The sequence below is a fragment of the Mycotypha africana genome (assembly GCF_025528875.1).
Source record: "Mycotypha africana strain NRRL 2978 chromosome Unknown BDF20scaffold_2, whole genome shotgun sequence".
In the NCBI taxonomy this organism is placed as follows: domain Eukaryota; kingdom Fungi; phylum Mucoromycota; class Mucoromycetes; order Mucorales; family Mycotyphaceae; genus Mycotypha; species Mycotypha africana.
Window position 1 is genome coordinate 387342 of NW_026515726.1, and position 14212 is coordinate 401553.

General features: G+C 38.8%; 7 protein-coding genes across 7 annotated transcripts; 4 read left to right on the forward strand and 3 right to left on the reverse strand.

The window, feature by feature from the left end:
* Positions 1-203: 203 nt before the first annotated feature.
* BDF20DRAFT_849820 (Metallo-dependent phosphatase-like protein) lies at positions 204-1244 on the forward strand. The gene is made up of 3 exons (XM_053079924.1): positions 204-410; positions 495-576; positions 653-1244. Exons 1-3 carry the CDS (start codon positions 242-244, stop codon positions 1173-1175), a joined length of 774 nt encoding a protein of 257 aa, XP_052938740.1. The 5' UTR covers positions 204-241; the 3' UTR covers positions 1176-1244.
* Positions 1245-1294: 50 nt separating this feature from the next.
* On the forward strand, positions 1295-3090 carry BDF20DRAFT_969036 (uncharacterized protein; the record flags this gene model as incomplete). Its single annotated transcript, XM_053085001.1, has 2 exons — positions 1295-2747; positions 2862-3090. The coding sequence occupies one exon, from the start codon at positions 1295-1297 to the stop codon at positions 2645-2647; it is 1353 nt and encodes a 450-aa protein (XP_052938741.1). The 3' UTR covers positions 2648-2747; positions 2862-3090.
* On the reverse strand, positions 2433-3090 carry BDF20DRAFT_849875 (uncharacterized protein). Its single transcript, XM_053079925.1, has 2 exons — positions 2862-3090; positions 2433-2747 (listed from the first exon to the last, which is right to left on the reverse strand). The coding sequence occupies exons 1-2, from the start codon at positions 3060-3062 to the stop codon at positions 2676-2678; spliced, it is 273 nt and encodes a 90-aa protein (XP_052938742.1). The 5' UTR covers positions 3063-3090; the 3' UTR covers positions 2433-2675.
* A 677-nt stretch (positions 3091-3767) lies between these two features.
* Positions 3768-4468, forward strand: BDF20DRAFT_814383 (uncharacterized protein; the record flags this gene model as incomplete). Its single annotated transcript, XM_053076970.1, has 2 exons — positions 3768-3925; positions 4006-4468. The coding sequence occupies 2 exons, from the start codon at positions 3768-3770 to the stop codon at positions 4466-4468; spliced, it is 621 nt and encodes a 206-aa protein (XP_052938743.1).
* Positions 4469-4613: 145 nt separating this feature from the next.
* On the reverse strand, positions 4614-7130 carry BDF20DRAFT_910008 (uncharacterized protein; the record flags this gene model as incomplete). The annotated part of the gene is made up of 11 exons (XM_053083661.1): positions 4614-4971; positions 5050-5079; positions 5155-5494; positions 5568-5672; positions 5740-5893; positions 5961-6113; positions 6175-6315; positions 6395-6449; positions 6517-6638; positions 6709-6885; positions 6963-7130. 11 exons carry the CDS (start codon positions 7128-7130, stop codon positions 4614-4616), a joined length of 1803 nt encoding a protein of 600 aa, XP_052938744.1.
* A 291-nt stretch (positions 7131-7421) lies between these two features.
* BDF20DRAFT_849877 (uncharacterized protein) lies at positions 7422-8720 on the forward strand. The gene is made up of 4 exons (XM_053079926.1): positions 7422-7643; positions 7711-7722; positions 7806-8417; positions 8526-8720. The coding sequence occupies exons 1-4, from the start codon at positions 7568-7570 to the stop codon at positions 8651-8653; spliced, it is 828 nt and encodes a 275-aa protein (XP_052938745.1). The 5' UTR covers positions 7422-7567; the 3' UTR covers positions 8654-8720.
* A 1500-nt stretch (positions 8721-10220) lies between these two features.
* On the reverse strand, positions 10221-13486 carry BDF20DRAFT_261335 (P-loop containing nucleoside triphosphate hydrolase protein). The gene is made up of 2 exons (XM_053075025.1): positions 12167-13486; positions 10221-12096 (listed from the first exon to the last, which is right to left on the reverse strand). The coding sequence occupies exons 1-2, from the start codon at positions 13366-13368 to the stop codon at positions 10305-10307; spliced, it is 2994 nt and encodes a 997-aa protein (XP_052938746.1). The 5' UTR covers positions 13369-13486; the 3' UTR covers positions 10221-10304.
* Positions 13487-14212: the final 726 nt, after the last annotated feature.

A 14212-nucleotide genomic window follows, 5' to 3' on the forward strand; every position in this document is an offset into this window, starting at 1 on the left:
GTTAAGAAAAAAAAAAAAAAAAAAAAAAAGGTACGAAAAATAGAAAAAAGAAAAGTTTTCAAAAAAAGATAAAAAGAATGAGGAGTAAATTTAATGAGCTTTGATTGGTTTGTGACACTTTGAACAATGAAGTAAAAATGATTTGAATCACAAAAAAGCATGAATTTCTTTTTTTTTTTTTTTTTTTTTTTTTTTCTTCTTCTTTTTTTTTAAAATACTTGTATATTTTTCACTATTAGAGATGCATCCTACAATTGTAAATATCCCTTCTTCTTCTTCTGTAAATACACTTGATAACTACTTCAAACCAAAGAATAATATGACCACGAACAATAGTAAAATTAGATTTGTCTGTATTTCTGACACGCATGGCAAAATCAATTTCAGTATACCAAAAGGGGACATACTAAGTAGAGTGCGCAACCTGCAAACAACACTTTGATTATGTTTTTACAGCACACGACTAATATATGCATCTTTAATTTATTGCTTAGTTCATTCTGGTGACTTGACAAAGAAAAGCTCACTCGATGAATACTTAAAGACGATACAATGGTTGGGATCTTTACCTCACAGGTTAGTAGCAGCAGTAACATGGCGCAGTAACAATCCAATGGATCGTCACAGGTTTGTAACATAGAAAATCCTTTAGACTCAAAATTGTTATAGCCGGTAATCACGACCATGCACTTGACGAGTGCTTCGGACATATTGAACACCGTCAAACCATTCTATCTCTCATGGAACACCATGGCCTCATTTATCTCGAGCACGAGCTCTTTACCTTACCTCCTTCGCTAGGCGGTTATACCCTTTTTGGATCCCCCTACTCTCCTATTCACCTCGGTGGAGCATTTATGCTAGATGACAAAGGCATGTCTGAAATTTGGAATGATATACCCTCAGGCGTAGATATACTAGTAACACATACACCGCCGTATGGATTCTGTGATCGGATTATGTATCGGCAGAAGCAACACGTCGGATGTAAGTATCTCAGACAAAAAATCGAGGACGTGATCAAGCCAAAAGTATCGATTTTTGGCCACATTCACGAAGCGCATGGTAGTGTTGTGGATAAGGCAACAGGAAGACTATATATCAATGGTAGTTTATGTGACTATCGATATAGAGCAAACCAAACACCCATCACATTTGACATACCGAAAAAGTGAAAATAACTCTGACTTTACATCCCCCTATTTTATTTAATCTTACACGAAACTTTTCAGACATATTACATTGCTATTTATTTCATGAATAAAAAGGAATCCTTCCCTTTTCGTTATCCATAATGAAAAGAAGAATTTTTCTAATATTCTTCTTTTCCTGCTTTGGTTTCATTGTTTATCTTTTATTCAACAAAAGTAACCACCACAATACGAAGACCATTGTCACTGACAGTGAGCAAAAACAGAAAAGACAAAATGTCACCAAACAAACAGTTCTACAATTAGACATCGATGATGGATCGAAAACATATTGGGATTTTCCTTGGTATCAAGCCAAACATACTCGACCTCGATTTAAGCCTAATGTCAACATCACAACTACTCATCGTACACCAGAAGAGCGCCTTGCTATACAGCGATTAGCTGTAGAGAAAGCAAAGCGCTTGGCAGACAAAATCCTCGGTATTCAAACACTCAGGGGCACACGATTGGCAGACCAACACCCTCAAAAAACACTAGAATTCAGACAAATGGTTGATTGTTGGTTAACGCAAGGACAGTGGGTAAAAAAGGAGGATGTGTTTCACTTGAAGCATATCCAGGATCCTTTGTACAGTACTTGTGATAAGCAGAATAGAAAAGAATCGCTTGCTTATGAATGGGTCATATCGAATCAATGTCCAGCCACTGCCCCATCTTCGAGTCATTTTAAAGCAGTAGATAGTCAAAGATGGTGTAAAGCAATCAACGGTCGACATATGCTCCTTGTGGGTGATTTAGTTCATTATCAATATCATGAAGTTCTACTAGATGCTTTTCGAACAGAGCCTAGCGTGTGTTATGGCGAACTCAATTGCAAAGATCACACTATTTGCAGTGATGGCACTACCAATGGTGAACAAGAAGATACACGTTTACGTTATATACGAAATGATATCCTATCCACCCGTCGTCGCCCTCCTCAAAATGCCATTACTCACATTGCTTCGGCTTATCCAAACATTATAGAATGGCCCTTCGCTACTACTCAACTACTCACCACTTATCCAATTCTTATCCTCAGTCGGACAGCTGTACTTAATGATAGCGACGATCAGTTTACAAAACAGCTTCTTCATACTCTAAAATTGATTCGTGATCACGCTCCCAACACATTAATTATTTATACATCGTCCATGATTGGACATCCATTTTGTCAAGATGCTCGACACCCTTTACTGCAGCCCAATGGATTCACTGATGAACATTATGCAAAATTACCTTATGGATGGAGTGAGACACAACGACGAAATGCTATTGCTCGGGTGATCATAGAAGCAAGTGGAGGGTTATTTTTGGACGTAACCGAAAAAATGCTATCTACAAGGCCAGATGGACACATTGCTAAACATGGCGACTGCTCAAGATACTGTATACCTGGCCCCTTAGACAGCTTGATACCGCTTTTATACAACATTTTTATACAATTACTCTAAATAAATAGAAATCCTATGGTTATGAATGTTATTGGCCATGATAAGACTGAGATTCAAGGTATTCTGACCAGCTGATCAAGCCACTATTATTATTTGTCATGTAAGCAGTTTTATAGATGAGTATACTTTCATTTCTGTCAAGAATCTCAACTTACTCGCCGTCCATGTCGTCCTCCAATAATACATGATCCACCATTTCTGTAACTTCCTCTAGCGGAATCTGGAACGAAGAAGCAACATTATCATCATTCTTGTTATTTTCTCCGTGGCCAACAAAATCTGTAAACGCTTCTCTTAATTCATGCCCGTCCAAAAACCCGTCTCCGTTTAAATCATGAATCAGGAACAGATAATAGATCATATCTTCTTCGCCCAACTCAGGTGGTAAAGTTCCTAGCTCTTCAGCCTTTTCCATAAGTACCTGTAGATGCTCTCTAATATGACTACATATAGTCATTGTGTGGGACGAGTAAGCAGTGTTTCTGTTAGGTTAGAGTAAGTATAAACTTACGCTTTAGTGTCCTCATCATCGCCTCCATAGTTCGAATGATCTTGATTTCGAAACTCGATCGACGCATGTACTATGCGTGAGCTGCATAGGCATAATAGTATTCCAATATAGAGTATAAGTGCTAAGCTAAGTGAGTTTAACTTCGATGTCATTTTATTAGTATAAGAAGGAATAAAAAAGTTGAACATAAATGAACCAGAAATCTGCTCAGATCTTATTGTTTGTCTAGCATGCCAACTCAGACTTTATGTAGCACACTCATTCAGATGCGTATCATTTATTTCATTTGTTCTTTTATCGTACCTGCAGTGCTCACCCCCCTATAAAGTGACATGCAATAATCATCAACTTTTCAACTAAATGGATCCATTTAGTACTTCTCTTCCGTTTGTCATTCAGTATACAGTAAAAAAGTTGGACTATGTTGGCTTCTTCGAGTGTGTTTGAATCACTATCCTCTATACCCTGGCAAAAGAAATTGTCAAAAAGCTATTCAGACAATTTTACTCACTACAACGATGGTATAGAAATATGCGTATTGCGGTTGCTATCTACATACCACAGCCACTAACTGACAACTGCAAATTATCATTGGCAGTCTTTGTTTCTATGTCTAAGCTTAAACGATCAGGTGACGTTGCCATGCATTGCTTACCATTTAGAGGGCTCCTAGAAGACGATAGTCATTTCTTAAAGTTTCAGCTTGCTATAAACGATAGCTTGTTAATGGGTGATATCAAAGCCGATCCAAAAGCTAAACTTAGTTGGTAAGTAGGTGAAATGTAATTTGGATCTTTATCTCGACAGCTAAAGTAACATGGAAGCAACAAACGTACGTTTAATTTAGGATCATGCCAAAAACCAAAGAATACTACAATATCACTGGAAAATTCTACATAGCATCGGCACCTACGCAATTGACGCGGTTTCCACCCCCAAAAATAAGTAGTAATGATGGACAGACTACCGCTGATTATTGGGAGCAGCAGAGATTAAACGAGTGGAATAAACTAAGTTCGAAAGCGAGAGCCACATTCACTTGGCCGTCACGAGCGGAAACGCCCAAGTCTGCCTTCAAATCATTCAACTGTCAATCTCTTGATAAAAGCCAGAAATCAGTACTGCATGAAATAGCCTTGGATAATTTTTGTTTACTGGTATTTAAAGTGACAGATGTTGAACATCTTGATTATTCCTGCTTTCCACCGAAACGAACAGTATGTACTTGTCGCGTATTGAACTGTGTACGTCAACAAGTATTAACCGATTTCTTGTGCATTATAGTTATACATTCATTCAGCAAAAGCTGATTCTTGGGACATCCAATCAGCAAACCCATAATAGCATTTTTTAACATATCAATCATATTTATCATACTACATTTATCTTTTCTTTTTCCTTTTTTATTTAAGAGAATACTATATTATTTTACGTGAATATTCAGTATCGACCTGGTTATGGCCTATATTCCTTAATAGATGTAAATATGATATCATGCGCTTGTGATAATCCGCCAGTACTGGCAGAGAACCCTACCCATGCTTTCTCTTTTGGCAATAAGTAATCCAAGAAATTATGTCCAGTAACTTTTAGGACTTGTATAAATTTATCGTCACTATTTTCTGCAAGGCCCACTTCAATTGTTCCATTTACTATCAGTCTAACCAAAGCTTTCATCCACGAGCCATTTTGCAATGAAGGAATACGTGAAGTATGACCCAGCGAGTAATCGTGGTGTGCTGAATTCCCTAGCGGTGGGTTACGCGCATGTATGCTTATATGGTTCCCTGAAGGGTCTGCACATCTGTCTGAACTATTTAAAGGGTTGCATAGTATGCTTGAAGATTTAGTTCCTCTGCTGTTCAACTACTAAGAATTTATGCAATAATACCTTTGATAAGTATCAAACTCGATGGCTAGACTTTAAAGCGTAATAAAAGTTATAAGTAAGGATATTGGGGGGGGGAGGGCAACATCCCTTCACTTTTTGTATTACCTATATTGAATACCCCCATAGCCTAGTTCGCATCCACCACTTCCCAAAGCATCTTCAGACTGTCCTTGTATGACAAATGCAAAACCGTCAGCGCCATTGAACGCAGGCAAACCATTTTGATCTGTAATGCGAAATTTAAATTCCACTTCCAAGGCTTCTAAACCATCGTTTAATGGAATGGGGTGCTTACAAAATGCAGCGCCTCGTTGATCTGGCACTGCTTTTGTAAGGCGAATCATTTGATTTTCTGTAGCATCTGCTACGCCTTCTGTTGTTAGAATAGACGAGTCGCCAAGCAATCGAACCTCAACGTCCCTTCTTATGAACAACCTTGACAATTCTAAAGAAAAAATAATTAGAAGGCAATTATAATATTGAAGCACTCAAAATTATAATGAATTTATGGTTTTTACTCAATGCTGTAATATCCAATGTTGCCATCCAATTTTCTGTCTGAGCAATAGCAGTCGTACCTGTTTCCCCTCGTTTCGTACGCCAAGCTAGTGAACCTTTTAAGACTACCGTAAACGAACTCACTCTAAAGGAAGGATACTTTTTCATATGTTTTACATTATTGGTACTTACCACTATGTCTGCCTATCATCTCGTCTTTCTTTATGATCGCTCTTTTACTGGTTTCTTCCAACTCTTTCAATTCCTGTACGCGTCTTTCATTCAATGCGTCTTTCTGTTCGGAACTTAAATTTTTCTGCCGTTCTTCGGTTAAAGTATGCAAAAACTAAAATAGCATTAAAAACGTAAACAGTTAATGGATTTGCAATCGTTATATGAATGCACTGATTTACCAAATTTAACTCTATTTCTCGCACTCTATTACGTCTTTTGAGTACTTCTGGCCAATTCCTGGTATATCTTTTTGTCACATCGACTGCTTCAACAGCAGAAAATGCTGTGCAGTAACTCAGCTGCTTATTCCAGCCTACACTGTATAATAAAGGCTATTGTAGCCATTAAGAATACTTATCTCATCTTTAATTTTTCGCTTGTCATAAGTCTTACTTTATCCCAAGCTTCTTCGCAAGAGTCACAATGCACCCAGCGCTTTTCAAAATCAGAGTATACTTCGGTCCAAACATGGTCTGTTGTATCGTATACGATACGCGCCTCTGCTCCGACTGCTCTACAACATAATGTAAAACACTGATAGTTCGAATAAGTAAGGTATGATTAACATGCAATAATGCGTTTTGGGAAGAACTTGTTTTATGTCGCACTATACATTTGCCCATTCACCGCATCTTCCTCGACGTGTTTCTAATAACTTTCCTGGGTCACTTTAGATATTGTAATTAGACTATACTAGTAGTTGTCCATTAGCTTTTTCAGATTAATAAAACTTACTTATATCTTGGAAATCGAGTTGTATTGTTGCATGACGAGCACATATATAATTCAACAACATGTGCACCATATTTCATATCATCGGAATTGGGTTGAGTGTGCCCAATTGATTGGGTTTGTTCCTGTATTCAGCAGTTACATATGAATACTAAAACTGCTATCATTAAATATCTATGAGCTTCTCTAACTTACACTGCGGCAATAGTCGCAAGGAGCATTATTCACCCAACTAAAAAACTCATTTTTGAACCAGTATAATAGTCTTCTAATAACTGCGTCTTCCAAGGATCCTTCACGGTCTTGTTCGTTAAGCTCGTTCTCAGCTTCCTCATAGAGTCTTTGAAGAGGTATACAGTCTAAAGCGCGATCCTATTACGCCGTTTATTGCTATACAGTTATTTAATCGGTTGTAAATCTTATTTTCGTAAAGGAAACGCCAGCTTTACCATTAAGCGTTGATCGTCATGCTTAAAGGCAATGCTGCCATTCTTTTCCAGCTGATGCAGGAACGATCTGACGCGCACATCCGAGGATTGCTTTACATGACTTTTCAACAAAGTCAACCATTTTTGAGTAATTTGGCGTGCAATATTATCAGCTTCTCGGAAGTTCATTATAACAAGAATAAGTAAAAGGACACCAATACTGACGACGAAACTCATTCAATGAATGAAAGAGATGGTGCTAAGAAAATGGGCCTTTTTCATTGGCTCAAATAGTGATGTTCATGTGAAATTGATTTCTTCTATTGCCCTGAAAGACAATTTTTTGTGTATGAGCGTATCCCACAAGCATTGTTTCTACGCAGATCTCCTAAAATTGTAGTTTTGTGGTAGGATATTATTTTTAGCTCTCGTTGGGACTGCATCTTTCTCTATCCCTATTGCATGATATACTAGCTCTCCCTCTTTTTTATCATGTCTCCCTTTTATCTGAAGAGAATTACAATGTGGCATGCTGTAAACAACGAAACAGAAGTCCCCGTACATCTTTTTCTTCTTACTCGTCTTTTTGTTTGATTTTTTCAAAAAATCTCTAACTTGATATCGTAATGCGCTTGCTTAGTATAACACTTATAATATCACTCTCGATACTCTTCGTTGATGGACGAAAAGTATACAAAAGAGGTTTGAGCAATAAAAATTGAGAGAACTTCATTTTACTGTATCTAAATTTTACTTCTGCCTCTTATAGCCGAAGAAACAGGTACTATATTGCTCATAGTTCAACAAGAAGAGAAAGGAAAGGATTTAAAAAGTCGCTGTTGACAATATTATTTTGGTAAATAGGTAGCGTGTCATCACCCTCAGCTCAAGAAACCTTAGTTTCAAGCAGTCAACCGCAAGCAACTTCTATAGCTGTCGCTACAGCGCAAACAGGATCAGGAAGTCCAGTAATTGGAAGCACAGCTGCTTTCTCAGGAAATGGAACACAAGCAAATGCGACTCAATCAGCTCCTGTTAATAATGCCAACCCGTTCGCAGGCAAACCCACTTATGCATCTTTTTCGAACGATATACCACCTGCTTATTTGACATGGAAAAAACCTATTCCTAATCAAACTTTCCCTCCATTATACAAAATTGGCGTCTCTAATATAACTTTTGAGTGGACAGTAGATCCAAAAGTACTAAAGGTTCAGCCTGCTAATTTGACAGTAGCTTTGGCAAATCCACAAAAGCAAACTTACACGGCAGCCGTTGTTCCAGGCACGGCAACATCAGCTAATTGGGATTTGGCTCGTTTACCGCCAGAGTCACCATTGATGGTAGGTTACTATACCGTTTGGGTGTATGATCAGAGAGGACCTAAAGCATTTCCTAGTCCTGGCTGGTTGATGCCGGATTCAAGATTGGTCGTCGCTATGTATTCTACAGAAGCATATGTCGGTAGAACAGATTGTAAGTATCATCTTCACTTTTCCTAACGTAAAGACAAAAGAACGTGAGTTCCTTATTATTATACATGACTAACAAACTGCTTCTTTTTTCCTTTCGACATTCATATAGCCATGTTTTGTCCTACATGCTATTTGGGTGGAAGTAGATCATTTCATGAATCCTTTATGCCACTGATAACAGCCGTTGGTGTTGCAGTTATAACGTCAATTGTAATACTTGTTTCAGCCCTTAAATGATCGTTAACTTGCTTTTAAAAGCTTAATATATACCTCACAATTGAACTTATTTAAAATAAATTGAGACTGTACAGTACGCACTTTATACCAAACCACGTCTTTTATATAACATACATATAAGAAGGAGGGTTGAGTTACATTTTACAAATTCAGACGCTTCTTTGCGTAGGAAAATTTGGAGGGAAACAATAAATATACAATGGGAGGGGGGAATAGTTTAACATTGATGATTGTCATTAGATTTGGACATAGCAGACATAGCCTCCTGTAATTTTCTCTGCTGTTCTTCAAATCGACGTTGCTCTTCAAGCATTTTACGCTGCTGCTCTTGCATCTTCTTTTGTTGTTCTTCAAGCGCCAATTGAGCTTGTTGAACGGCTTGACGTCTCCTCTCCAGATCCATCTCTGAGCGTTTTTTCATGAGATACTCAATTGCTTTGTGTATATCTGCAACCAAAGCAACTTTGCATGAATTGCAGTGTTTCCTGGTAAGTTCACTACGCATATGGAACAACAGCATTTGACAATCTGAATTGAACCCTACACGTCGGTCTACTTCAGCTAGTTTATTCAGTTCCAGATTAAAGTAATCAAACGCTGACTTGTAGTACAGTTTGACTGCTTCGTCTACTATTGCTTTAGTATTGGCATCCTCAACGTTAGGAGTGTGGAAGATTTCACTAGCCAAACGTACGCTGAAGTTTTTTGCTACTCCTTTCCATATCTCATTGGTTTTGTCAACTACACCTTGAATGAAACCAGTGGAAAGAATATATTTGCGAAGTAGCTCTTCATTCGGAGTGAAGAAGGCTTGCGAAATGGAAGGGATCGTTTTCGTACTGACATTCTGGACGGCTGTGGGCGTGGGTAATGCTGTAGAGGAGGAACCATTATTTAAATTAGAAGGAGGCACGGGCTGTGGTATTGAGTGATGCTGTGCAGTTTGCAAACCTTGATTAGACTGGGGGTTAATTGGAAATTGATTGACCTGTACGTTGTACTGTTGCACTAATGCGGGTGGATAATGGTTCTGGACGGGTGGTTGACTGTTTTGAGCGGGCTGAAAGTCACTCGAAGGTTGGGTAGAATACTGAGGTAACTGTATACATGTATTCTGAAAAGTTTGCGCATTTTGAACCTGTTGTCCAAATGTATTTTGAGGAAGTTGCGTACACGGAACCTGTTGTCCATATGTATTTTGGGGAGGTTGCATTGCTGGAACCTGTTGTCCATTGTTATTTTGAGGAAGTTGCGTTGCTGGAACCTGCTGCATGTATGTAATTGAGGGTGTCTGCACACCTGGAGCCTGCACATGCGGTATTCCTGTTTGCCCCTCCAACAGATGAGCAGATGGTTGGACGTAACCAGCAGACGTATTTGCTGGACTAGGGTTTCCGATCGGCGAAATAGGCAATGGATCTATTCGTTTTTCTCTGCGCTTATATTTTCGTCTTGACTTCTTGGGCAGACTTTCAGAATTCATTGAGGATTTTGTTGAAGCCTTAGAATCGGTAGTGAATCCTTCATCTTCATCATCTTGTTCGAAGTCCTTCTCTTTCCCTGGTACGAATTCTGCATCCTTGGACTCCTCACCTTTGCTTCTAATCAATTTTTCTTTGTAGGTCTATAGAATCAACAGTTAGCTTTAGGGTCATGTTTCCTTATAACACAGAACACTTACCGTTACTACTCTTTTTCTGGCACCTCTACCCAAATTTTCTTCTGCTAACCTCTTTTCTTCGCGCTTTCTCAGAGCTTCTGCTTTTTGTTTCGCCAAAAACTTCTCCCAGAAATTTGTATCGTTATTCTCCCTTTCGTCTTCACCATCAGCTGGAAGTTCTTCAATTGTACCGTCATTTTGCCAGATCTTCGCGAACCCAAAATCAAGACCATTCTGCTCCTTAGCCTTTCCTTCCAAATCCTCTATATCTTTCCGCTTTTGCTCTTCAGCTGCTTCCTTATACTGCTCTCGGTCAAGGAGGTTGTTAATTGCTGCCTCATCATAAGTTATATCGGCGGAGGCATCGTCGGAGAAGAGAGCTTCTGTACCGAACCTTAGGATAGATTCAATGTCTTCATAGTTTTCTCCTTCCTCTGCTTTCTTCATTCTTTCTACTACAACATGCTCTAAAGCCATCTTTTTCTTACCAATCTGCAAGATCTTTTCTTCGACAGTCAGACGTGTCATAAAGCGGTAAATGATCACCATATTTGTTTGTCCTATACGGTGGGCCCGACTGATAGCTTGTAGATCAGCATATGGGTTAGCGTCAGAGTCCCAAATAATAACGGTATCAGCTGCAGTCAAATTGATCCCCACACCACCAGCACGTGTTGTCAGCAGGAATACTTCAACAGTAGAGTTGGGGTTATTAAACGAATCCATTGCTCTGACACGATCTCTTTCACCTACGCTGCCATCAATTCGAACAAAGCGTCTACCTTCATATGTGAGGTAATCCTCGATAACATCAAGTGTACGTGACATTGTGGAGAAAATCAATACACGATGCCCTTTTTCTTTGAGTTTTGGTAGCATTTGATGCAAAAGCTTTAATTTTGCGCAAGCTTCAATCATCGCTTTGTGGACTTGTTCGGGATTGGGATCTCGCTTCTCAACCCCATCTAGCAAATATGGATGATTCAAAACTTTCCGTAGATTCACAAAGATACTGGTTAATCCCTTGCTTCGTTTTGTTCCAGTTGCTTCAGCTAAAGTTTCGTAAATCTCACGACTAAGGCATTGCTTGTAAAGTTCTTTTTGAAGGATAGTCATCGAGAGAGGAACGATGAGTTCATATTTGGGTGGTAAATTTTTTAAAACCTCCTCTTTAGTACGTCGAAGAAAATATGGTCGTAATTTGGTGTGAAGCTCATCCACCTGCTCTTTCTTCAAGTCATCGTAATTCTCGGCATCTGTGCCTACAAAATCCGTTGGGCGAATAAAGTGCATCATGTTGAACAGTTCACGTAAGTTATTCTGTAATGGTGTCCCACTAAGCAATACAATATGATCCAAATGCAGTCTTTTCAAATGTTGATATAGCATGGTTCGGTCATTTTTCAAGCGCTGCGATTCATCTACGACTAATGCAGGCCAAAATATTCTTTGCAACTGAGGTTCGGTTTGAACTGATTCATAAGTTGCAACAAGAGCATGGAATTTAGCTTCGCCTCTCTCGTTAAAGACCTCATACTTAGTTGCTATTTCACGCGCTACTTTTCCGCCAAAGAAAGGTACCACTGTCATCTCGGATGCCCACTTTTCGAACTCACGCACCCAGTTTGTTGCTGTACTATTGGGTACAACAATCAGAAAAGGGTATATCTGATATTTCTTATACAGGTAGAACAAATAACTGATTATTTGAATTGTTTTACCCAAACCCATATCATCAGCCAAAATACAATTATGGGCTTGTTCCCATTTATAAAGCAACCAACTATTGGTGTATATGTGTTAGAAATGATTTGTTCTGAACTGCATCTACCTTTGACTGATTTTGAACTTACTTTAAGGCATCCAGTTGATGCTGCATCAAAGTGCCGCCTTTCAGGAATTCAGGCTGTGATTTTATCGCATGCTTTTGATAATTCTCCACACTAGCAGCTGTACGCACCTTTCCTACCAAATTTTTGATGCCTTTTGGTGGTCTCACTTGGCTGGCCTGAATATATCTTTTCAAAGCAATGTCATAGTCCGGGTATAAAATCGGATCGTCTTTTTGAGGAGGCTCATCCCATACAGCTTCACCATATTCGCAATCTTTATAAACCGCCAAGATACGTCTAGCTTCATTTTTAGACTTATTTTCCCATTCAACACTTACGATCCTGTCAATAAGCAACCAATCTTGTGAAAAGGGTACTATTTTCCCAGCTTTTAGTCTCCTCTCGTAAGCAGCGTGCATATGAGGAGAAACGGCCTGAATCCAACTGTGTGAAACCCATTCTGCATGCCTATAGGACATATCCTGCCAACCAACATACATTTCTTTTCTCCCATCAATCTCGCGATTTGCTAATATTGCCTTAGGCTTGCGCTTCAATTTCCAGAAATAAGTCAAGCATTCTACACATTGGCCTTTGCTGTACAATTCGTCGATATTTTCATCTTTAACACTTTCTGCGAGCTTTACGGTCAAACCTTTTTTTATACAATCGCGATGAAATAATCTCTTACAAGTACGGCAACGCAAGGAAATTTTGCTGTCATTGGTAGCTAATCGATTACAATTGACACAATCTTTGCTTTTGTTGCTGGTTTTGCTGTTACAGAGAGAACATGTAAACTCTCCCGTTTCAAAATTAATCAGGTACTTGACAATATTTATTGAGAAGCAGCTATTATGCTGGCTGTAAGAACAATTTTGACAAAGTAGAAGCCGTTTGGTTGCTACTTCTTTTCCTAACTGGACGGTAGTGTCAGGTGAGGCTCCATTTCCATTAACATTTCCGGATCGCCCGCATGAGGTACAAAAATGACAGTGGCTTTTGATAAAATCTTCATCTTTATACGATGGTATATAAACAGAAGGTGCTCTTGCGGGTTTTTTTCGCATCGTCTCACGGATTTTAAATTCATTTTCGTAGGTCACTGGCCTCATCACTTTACGCTGACGTCTCGTGATAGTCGTTTCTGCAGCCTCCACTTCATCATCTGTATTAACAATAAAATTTTCAAGACTGTTTTCTCGGGAATCACTGGTGGTCATTCGACTATCGCCCGTACTATAGTCATAATCACTGTCAACAGTATTTACTATATCGTGCTGCTTTATTTTGGAAAGACGTCTTTTCCGCGATCGCAAGCGTTTCCGGATGGATAAAGCTAATAGGCTGTCTTCTGGGTCATCGCTGCTTTCTTCATTTATATGACGCTCTCCATTTAATCTAAAATTTTTGCCCTGCTTCGAATCAAACACATGAAGAATCTTTGCCAATTTCCCTTCTATTTCGTTTTCGGCGATCTACACGAAAGGGTGAAATCAAATGTAAGATCAGGAACGGATGATCTTAGAAACTTGAGCAAACCAATCGGACTCCTTACTTTAGCGATCTTTCCATCTATAAATTCCACAACGTATCTATTTTCTGTCTTGGTCACATTTTTAACGCTGCTGAAAGAGTAAGGCCATGGTCGTAGTCTGATTTTAACAGGTGGAAATCTTTGTCGCAATTCCTAACATGAGCAAATAAGAAAGATATTAGCTGTTTATAATCCAGATAATTTTTTAAAACAATGCTTTACATCATTGGATATTAAATCAACAGGCTCCATTCGATATTTAGTTAGTCAAATAGTGAGTATCCAGCAAAGGAAAGTGGGAGAAGAACAGCAAAAGGGGAAAAAAGCAGAAACAACGCGGTATGAGAAAAGATAAAAAATCCAAAATAAAATGTTAAAAGCTGTCATGCTGCGTCTCAATAAAATTGGCAGATCAGAAATAGTTACCTGAAGTCAATTAGCCAATCATTTAAGCGTATAGTTTGTCCTTTGATCTGTTAGACCAAGTGATAAACAATATTGAGGGCCTATCAATAAAACCAGCGTAAGGA

Bases quoted from the DNA above. Each gene is read 5' to 3' on its own strand.
- BDF20DRAFT_261335 (XM_053075025.1), bottom strand. From the start codon at position 13,368: ATGACCACCAGTGATTCCCGAGAAAACAGTCTTGAAAATTTTATTGTT. The intron at 12,097-12,166 runs GTAAGTTCAAAA...ATACACCAATAG, and splicing joins CATCAACTGGATGCCTTAAA to TTGGTTGCTTTATAAATGGG.
- BDF20DRAFT_849877 (XM_053079926.1), top strand. From the start codon at position 7,568: ATGCGCTTGCTTAGTATAACACTTATAATATCACTCTCGATACTCTTC. The intron at 8,418-8,525 runs GTAAGTATCATC...ACATTCATATAG, and splicing joins ATATGTCGGTAGAACAGATT to CCATGTTTTGTCCTACATGC.
- BDF20DRAFT_849820 (XM_053079924.1), top strand. From the start codon at position 242: ATGCATCCTACAATTGTAAATATCCCTTCTTCTTCTTCTGTAAATACA. The intron at 411-494 runs GTAGAGTGCGCA...TTTATTGCTTAG, and splicing joins ACCAAAAGGGGACATACTAA to TTCATTCTGGTGACTTGACA. The intron at 577-652 runs GTTAGTAGCAGC...AAAATCCTTTAG, and splicing joins TTGGGATCTTTACCTCACAG to ACTCAAAATTGTTATAGCCG.
- BDF20DRAFT_849875 (XM_053079925.1), bottom strand. From the start codon at position 3,062: ATGGAAAAGGCTGAAGAGCTAGGAACTTTACCACCTGAGTTGGGCGAA. The intron at 2,748-2,861 runs CTAGAGGAAGTT...AAAACTGCTTAC, and splicing joins CTTCTTCGTTCCAGATTCCG to ATGACAAATAATAATAGTGG.